This window comes from Ochotona princeps, chromosome X (genome assembly GCF_030435755.1).
Source record: "Ochotona princeps isolate mOchPri1 chromosome X, mOchPri1.hap1, whole genome shotgun sequence".
Taxonomy (NCBI): Eukaryota; Metazoa; Chordata; class Mammalia; order Lagomorpha; family Ochotonidae; genus Ochotona; species Ochotona princeps.
This window is the reverse complement of record NC_080865.1, coordinates 11,914,665-11,923,158: the sequence shown is the minus strand read 5'-3', so window position 1 is coordinate 11,923,158 and position 8,494 is coordinate 11,914,665. Positions and strand designations below refer to the sequence as shown.

The following is an 8,494-nucleotide window of genomic DNA, read 5'->3' as shown; positions in this document are numbered from 1 at the left end:
TCGGCATAGCAAACTTCACAAATCAATACCAAGAATGATATATTTGATGTTAAGTGAAACAAAAGCCATAATATTTCAACTTTGATGGCCAATGTCATCCTTGAGTTTAGGGGAATTCCAGTTTTGGGATGAATGTAACTGCCACCTTCACATAACTCCCAGACAACTGGAGTCCAGCTGGCCATTATAAATTCCCTAAAGAACACTGCATCACTGACTGACCAATCAAAGTAAGGTCACAAGTTCCACGGATCAACCAGGAACTTGGACATGAACTGACCATGCACCTCTCAGTCCCAGTTTCAATCTTTTTTTTGGGAGGGGGGGGAGGAGGTAATTTAAATAAAATTTTTTTTAATTGCATTGTATTATGTGACACAGTTTTATAGGTACTGGGATTACTCCACCCCCCCCCCTCTAACCCTCCCCCCATGGTGGATTCCTCCACCTTTTTGCATAACCACAGTTCAAGTTCAGTTGAGATTCCTTCATTGCAAGCACATACCAAGCATAGAGTCCAGCATCTTATTGTCCAGATAAGTTCAACGGCTTCTTGGGGAGAACATCTCTGGTCTGAAGGTAGAGCCAGCAGAGTATCATCCTGATCAATTAAAAGCCCCAACATAACATCAGCAAGTTTATAACGTTATGGAATTAATTGACATAGTATTGAGTAACCAATATGTTAAAAATAAATGCAAGTTCTTAACCACATCCTGTGACTACTTCATTGACATTTCAATTTTAGTTTATATACAACCAGGTTCTATACATCTTAAAATAGCTATAGATTACTGTTCAGCTGTCTTGTGTCTATTTTCATTATAATATTTAGCCTTTTATAGCATTGAAGCATAATTTTGCTGAACCTGGCTTTTTTTTTTTTTTTTCGGGTAGTCTAGACTGGCTTATAACTCTAACAAGACATATGTCAACAGTTTAGGTGCACAACAGTTTTAGGAGGGGTGTACAGAGAAATCCTCAATACCCTAGTGAGGAGTAACTAATATTTCACGTCTTCCTCACACCTTCTTCTAGGGTGATGGAAGATTTCTCCACTCTTCCACCCCCTTACGGAATAACCTAGGGTATTAAAAGTATATTAGGTTTTACAGTTCTTTGATGTAGATCATAAGCAGTCTGACTCACATTGATTGTTGGTTCATTGGTTACTTCACAATATCTGATTGCATGTGAGATAGGCTGTTTGAGGTTGAGATAATATTTTACAGGTACTATTTTTCATATTGACATCATTTCATTTTAAATTAAGGCAAACATGTGGTATTTAACCTTTTGGGATTGGCTCATTTCCCTTAATATTATGGTTTCCAGTTGGGCCCATTTGGCCACAAAGAACTGCATTTTGTTTTTTTTAATAGCTGAGTAGTATTCCATGGAGTAGATGAACCATAGCTTTCTTATCCAGTCTTCTGCTGATGGGCATTTTGGCTGCTTCCGGGTTTTTGCCCAGTTTCAATCTTTAAGAACTTTTGCCTTTAACTCCTCAGGAAACCTAGAAATTAAGGTTCCTAGCAGTATGGCCCATCGCTCTTCACTTTGTAATAAACACCTCCTTTCTTCCACCACCCTGATGTCAGTGGTCAGCTTTCTGCATGTTGAGCAAGTGAACACAATTTTAGGAGTTTTACAAGTTTTTCCAACTATTTCGAGGTGGTGTCAACAGAATGGAGGCAGAAAGGTCTTCCATCCACTGTTTGACCAATCACATGGGCACAACAACCAGGGCAAGGCTGCACTGAAGGGACCCAGGCACTCCACCTAGGTCTTCCATGTGGGTGGCAGCGGCCCAAGCATTTGGGCAATGTTCAGCCCAGCTGAAGATTTCCTGCAGCTTTTGCAGGCACATTAGCAGGCAGCTGTATTGGAACTGGTGAAGCAAATTTGAACCAGCTCTCTAATATGAATGTGCACACCTGCTAGATCCGTCAACCCCAAATTTTCTGAAGTGTCTTGATGGCATAAAGTAGGCAAACTGTTAACTACTGCAACACTTTAAAAAGTTAGTGTTGTGTATTTCCCTTCTGTTGTCTCAGATTTTAACCATTTTTAGTAAGCTCTGAAGTCAACCACTAGACAGATCCACATGGCTTTTCAGTTATACAAAACAAAACAAAACAAAACAAAAAAACAAACCATTGCCACCACCACCACCACCACCACCAACAACAAAAGCAAATGAAGGGGAAGTAAACACTGGAAATGAGTTTTCTGGTGACAACATCCATACTTCAAATTGATGACTCAGCAAAGCATTTAGTGTGAATTGCAACAGCTTCCAATCAGTTTTGTATGACAAGACATGCTCTGGTCTCTTTAATGACTATTTCGATCATTCTCCCACTTCTGAGAATTTTGAAAAACAGTTAGCTTAGAGGACAAAAGGTTTGCCTATGTTAACTTTCAGTTTACCCAGACTGCCAAAGGCAAGCACTTGTTTCTCCATCAAATTGAGAAAATGTTAGCAGCTAAAAATATGAGTATGTGCAAAGGTTGTGAAACTTTTCAAAATTATTACCCTGGAACAATGACAATAGTTGGGGATATTATTTTTTTTTTCAGAGGAAAAAGGACAGACAGAAATTCTAGCCCTCCTCCCAACCTCCCTCACACATCTGAATCACAGGGTTTATTTGAGCTGCAAACCAGAGTTATCTACCACTTGAAACCTAAGCAGAATGCATCAACATTTTGGGACCACCTGGGACCAACGGGGGCTGGGAGACTTCCAGATGAATTTGAAGACAACTCATTGATATTTACATAACACGAATAAATGTTTTTCCTAAGATAGCATTTCCCTCCAGTGTCTCGAGACCACCAGCAAAAGAGGGAGGTACAGAAATTCTATTACGGTAATAGTCTTTGTTTTTATGACTTTGGCATTTATTAACTAGTGGGAGCTGTTTACTGGGTCATAAACTTTACTAATGGGGATATTATCTCTATATTATAAATCTCCTGCAGCATATGACTTCATTGCAAAAAGAATAATTATTTAAAGGATCTGTATGGCTGCAATGTAGCACGTTTACCGGCATGATTCCTATAATGGCCATTTCATTGCTAATTGTAGGCTTGAGACAGGAACAGCCAGGGTAGTCATACACATCTACGCAAGAGAATGAGCAGCTGTCACCCCACAAACTTAGGAGTACTTTCATTGGTTTGCTGCTTGTCCTTTCCTCCTCCTACTTCTCAAATGAACTACATTACAAGCCTGTACAAGGGCTAAATTATCCACATGCTTAAGCTCTTGAGGGAAAGCCGACTGAAGAGCTGAATGGGTAAATGATAAATGTGTCAGCTTGAAAAGTTCCAGGAAAGTGCCATCCTTCTAAAAGCTTGCTCTCAGGAGAATGGAAAATCCAGAAGTGACAAAATGGCTTGGCATTGTCAGTTGTCTTAAAAAAAGAAGAAGAAAAGAAAGAAAGGAATGAAAAGGAAAAAGAAAAAAACTGGGACAGAAAAATCAAGTAGTCAAAACCAGGTTTCATGAGTAGAAGGCTCAAGTATAGAAATTAAGCATTCTGGTTGGCTGGAAAGCCCTATGGGGTTCATTTTAACAGTGGTATATACATATTAAATTGTCCTAGGTCTCTATGCAGAAATAGTTTATTGATTAACTTCAATATATAAAAAAGAAAGAGCTATTGTGAACCAAATCACTATGCTCGAGTGCCAAGAAGCCAGATCATTTCTAGGCAAGACGCTGTTCCAAGTATGAAGTGAAAAGATAATAAGACAAAAGGGGCTGTTGAGATGTCAGCAGCTCCATTTTCTTTCCTTAGAGCAGTCCCTGAAAGGTAATGGGCTAAGTCCCTAACTGATAGGATTCCATCGTCTCTGAGAATACCTGGGGAATGGACTTAGAATATACAGGCCTCAGAATTAAAGAATGGGGAGTTGGGATAGATTTTTTGCAGTGAATGCCCAGAGGTCGTGGCTATGCATCTTAATGAAATGTACACTATGTGAAAAGAGTGCTACTGAGGAAAAATAAAAACAGAACTGGAGAGATGCAAGGGAGAAAACGCTTCAGCTCTAGGAGGTTTCTACCTTTACTGTAGTGTGATGTGTACAAAATGGACCAGGAAAAAAAAGCACTCTAAGATTCATCAGCATTCATATAGACTTGAATATCTTAGACATATCTATTTTGGTCATGTTATAATTATATTCATATTAAAAAAATAATTACATTCATATAAATACATTCCTAAACTAAAAAGCTTACTTTAGACATCAAAAGAGCATTAAAGTCATAAACATCATCTCCCCAGTTTGTGTGTTTATCTGTGTGTGTTTTGGTGGGGGGTAGGTTCTTTTTCTTCCTATAAATTTATTAATTTAATAAAATAAATACTTTTACTCTAGAAATGATTTAAGATTGCTTTGATGAGGCAAGTTGCTATAAAATTATATAAATAATAAACATACAAAAAAGATTTTAAAGAATATTTAATAGAATCACAATTTACTGCTCTGATGTAATTTGTTTTTATATTGCTGGGTATGGCCATTAAGAGTCAATTTCTTTTTGTATTGTAGTGAATCAAATTATGCCGGATGGAAAATTATCATAAGATTTTTTGGTATTAATAAATCATATATAATAAAATATTCAACACTGAATGGCATTGTTAATAGTGCTGGCACATCAGCAATATAATAGGATGTTCTGAAAGACTAAAGTGACAAAAGAAGATTAATTGTGGTTTATGGATTTCCATTCAGCATGAATATGGCTTCTTTGTTTCTAGAATGAAATTATATCTATGAAAATTTACTCGGCAAAATTAGAGCAGTAAATGAAAGAGATGTGGCCAAAATGGCCATGATTATTCATCTAAGCCAAACACGTCCTTCAAAAAGGTTAAGTACTGAATGTATTTTGCAGGAATGGGTGATGGCATCCCGAACCAAATATCTTCACATACCTAAGGGACAAAAGATGGGCACAAATTAGAACCATATTTCAAGCACAGTTTTAAAAGTTAACAACATGTTGGTTCTTGTGTTCATATGAGATTCTAGCAAACACTATTTCCGAAGCAGAAATTTCTAATGTACATTTTCGAATCACAATGACTTTGTGGTAGCCTAGAATCTTGCTCAAGTTTTTGTTCATTCCCTGTATTAGAATTACACGCCCATACTCTCACCATCGACCTTGTAGAATCTCTCAAGGAACAGGAAAAATGTAGTTTCCTGTCCTTTTAATCTGGGATGAGGTCACATGATTTGCTTTGGCTTATGCACCCATAGCTCATATATCACAGATGGGAGCCATGACGTGCTGGTGTGATTTGGCTCGGCCTTCTGTGCCTCTGATGCTATCCCACAGGATGAACATGCTTCTGAAATGACGGAGATGGAGCAAACCAGGCCCAACTTGCAGCTTGGAACCAAACCTACTTGCATCCAGTCAAACTCAGCAATTTACAGGCCTATGAACAACAAAAATAAGTGTGTCTTGTTGTAGAACCACTGAACTCTTCAGAGTTGTTGGTTAGGGAGCATTATTGTAGTGATAGTGCCTCATTGACTTTAACGAAAGTGTATTATGGTTTCCTTATTTATTTTTATTTCTGAGGCAGAGGAAGCAGTACAGAAGAGAATGTTCAAATTGGGTGGCCTGAATCCCAGATGCAATAAATAGCTGAGGTTGAGCCAGGTGGAAACCAGCATCTAGGAACTCAATCTGAGTCTCTCACATGAGGGTGGTGGGACCCCAACTTCTTGAGTCATCACCTGCTGCCTTCCAAGTTACACATTAGCTGGGGGCTGGGATGACGAGTGGAGGCAGGAGTTGCACCTGGGCACTCTAATAAGGGATGAGGAGACCCCAACTGGCAGCTTAAACACCAGTCCAAAGGACAGCTCCAGTAACTCAATTTTTAAAATTCAAACTGGTAGCTATACTGGCTGCTTGGTTACTCTCTTCAATTAACCATTAACATAGCAACATCAGGAGACTCACAGCATGCTCTTGGGGGTAAGCTACTTTATACACACACACACACACACACAAAAAGAATACTTTAATGCGTTTGTGGATAAATGGAATTAAAACACAACGAGTATTTTATATCTAAGTATCTTCGTGAGTGTATAGGGCATCTTCAAAAAGGCCATGGAAAATGTAGATTATGAATATGTATACATGGGTTTCAAAGGTTTTGCCTGCAAATGAACTTATTTTTATCCTGTTTCTTCATAAACTTCTGAAGTACCCTCATATGCGTGTGCACACAATTTATGTAGTACACTCATATGTATATATACACATAGATGCACAAACTTCTACATATATGATACTAATAGTCAATTACTAAAAAGTCCATTACTGTGATTTCTTATAGTTCTATTGCCAAGGTTAATTATTTTATGTAAGTGGTTCTGTATCTTTATTTATGCTACATTAGCATCCAGAGTAACAAGATCAGAGAAATCCAGGGAAAGGCTCAAGCTGATTACACTATTTTTAGTTGGAATAAGAGGAGCAGGGGGTTTAAGTGGTGAACAGTGTCTCAGGCATAGGGAACAACAGAAGCAAAAGGCCTCAGTGGATGTTTGGTCTAGTGTTTTAGATACCTGTCTCATTCTCTGAAGTATCTGGTTTCAATTCCTAGTTCTGGTTCTTGATTCCAGCTCCCTGCTGCTACAGGCCCTAAGAGGCAGTGCTGGTGGCTCAAGCAGGGTTCCTGTCACCCATACAGGAGATACATACTGTGTTCTGGCTCTTGGCTTTGCCCCGACCAGGCCCACCCTGGCCATTGTGAACATTTGGGTATTAAATCAGTAGATGGGCGCTATCTCTTTCTCAGTGTCTCAAGTAGATTTTTTAAAATTAGATTTTATTGAAGATTTATTTTACTTGAAAGTCAGAGCTACAGAAAGAGAGAGAGAGAGAACATTCCATCCACTAAATGCTTGCAACTGCCAGAGCTGAGCTGATCCAAAGCTTGGAGCCAGGAGCTTCTTCTGGGTCTCTTATGAGACGGCAGGGGCCCAAGGACTTGGGCCAACCTCAGCTTCTTTCCCAGGCCACAAGTAGGGAGCTGGATGGAACACTGGAGCAGTCAGGACTTAAACTGGCTCCCATGTGGGATGCTGGCACTTCAGGTAGAGGATTACTATCAAATGCCCCTATGTCAGGCCACAAAGTATATATTTTAAAAACCTATCAAGAGAAAAAAAAAACTATCAAAAGGAAAGTAACCTAGGGTGGTTTAGCGCATATCACACAAGTGGCAGGACAGGTGGTTGGAAGACAAGCTGGTGCCACAATATGGGCCCTTCTGTGCCAGTTCATATTTCAGGCTATGATTGGGGCAAATCACTTGTCCAGAAGGATGACAAAAACCTGATTAGAAATTGAGTAGGTTTTATGTTGGCTGTAGGGAGAAGGAAATAGTCCAAGGAAATCAATTTGGAAGTGAGTGAGTATAATAATCCTGGGAGGCTGCTGGAAGTGGGCTGGAGAATGAGAATTACATCTAGAAAGCTTCTGCTGCAGGAGAGCACAGGATACCTAGAAGGTGACTGAGCTGAAATGATGATAAAAGATGGGGGGCAGAAGGCAACAGGTTGGACTGTGTTTCTGAGGTCTGGCGCGATGGTCAACTAGCTAATCTTACACTTCCAAGCACCAGCATCCCATATGGGTGCAAATTCATGTCCTGGCTGCTCCACTTCCCATCCAGCTCCCTGCTTGTGACCTAGGAAAGCAGTTGAGGAAGGACCAAGTCCTTGGGACCCTGTATCCATGTGAGAGACCTGGAAGAAGCTCCTGGCTTCAGATTGGCTTAGCTTCAGCCACTGTAGCCATGTGGGGAATGAACCAGCAGATGAAAAGTCTTTCTGTTTCTCCTTCTCTCTGTAAGTCCACCTTTCCAATGAAAATAAATAAATATTTAAAACAAGTCTGTCCCCCTAGTACTTCAGGATGTAACTGATCTGGAAGTCAGATGGCTGCAGATTTAATTAGGAAAGAAGAGGGATATGGGTGTACGCTTAGCAGAGGGCTCCCTGATCTGATCTGGCTGGAAGCATTCTAAGGAGACAGTTGCACGAAGACAGACACAGGAAGAATGCTGGCTGACAACAGAGATGGGATGGGTGCAGCTACAAATCAAGAAACGGTAGAAATGACTGGTAAGCCACCAGAAGCTGGAAGACCAAGGAGGGATTCCCACACAGGCTCCATGTGGAGTGCAGTTCTGGTTGACACCGCAAGTTCAGACTATAGCCTCTGGGAGCACAACATCATCAACTTCTGCTGTCTTATGTCCCCACAATTTGTGTCACCTCAATAGGACAGCCCTAGAGAACACCTACAGGAAAAAGTCTTCTAATAATTCTAAATGTAACAACAGCTGACACTGTCTGTATTAGTTTCTTAGGGTTATCATGACAATTACCACACTCTGGAGATGCTTAAAGCAACAGATATCATTTTATTCCCAAG

General features: G+C 39.9%; 1 protein-coding gene across 1 annotated transcript in view; it reads right to left on the bottom strand.

Annotated features, from left to right (window-relative positions):
- Positions 1-4,502: 4,502 nt before the first annotated feature.
- The window catches only part of EFHC2 (EF-hand domain containing 2), a 171,121-nt gene continuing 167,129 nt past the window's right edge, over positions 4,503-8,494 (bottom strand). The window contains exon 15 of the mRNA XM_058658995.1: positions 4,503-4,961. Within this exon, the coding sequence (XP_058514978.1) occupies positions 4,863-4,961 (99 nt within the window). The 3' untranslated portion in view covers positions 4,503-4,862. The remainder of the gene's footprint in view (positions 4,962-8,494) is intronic.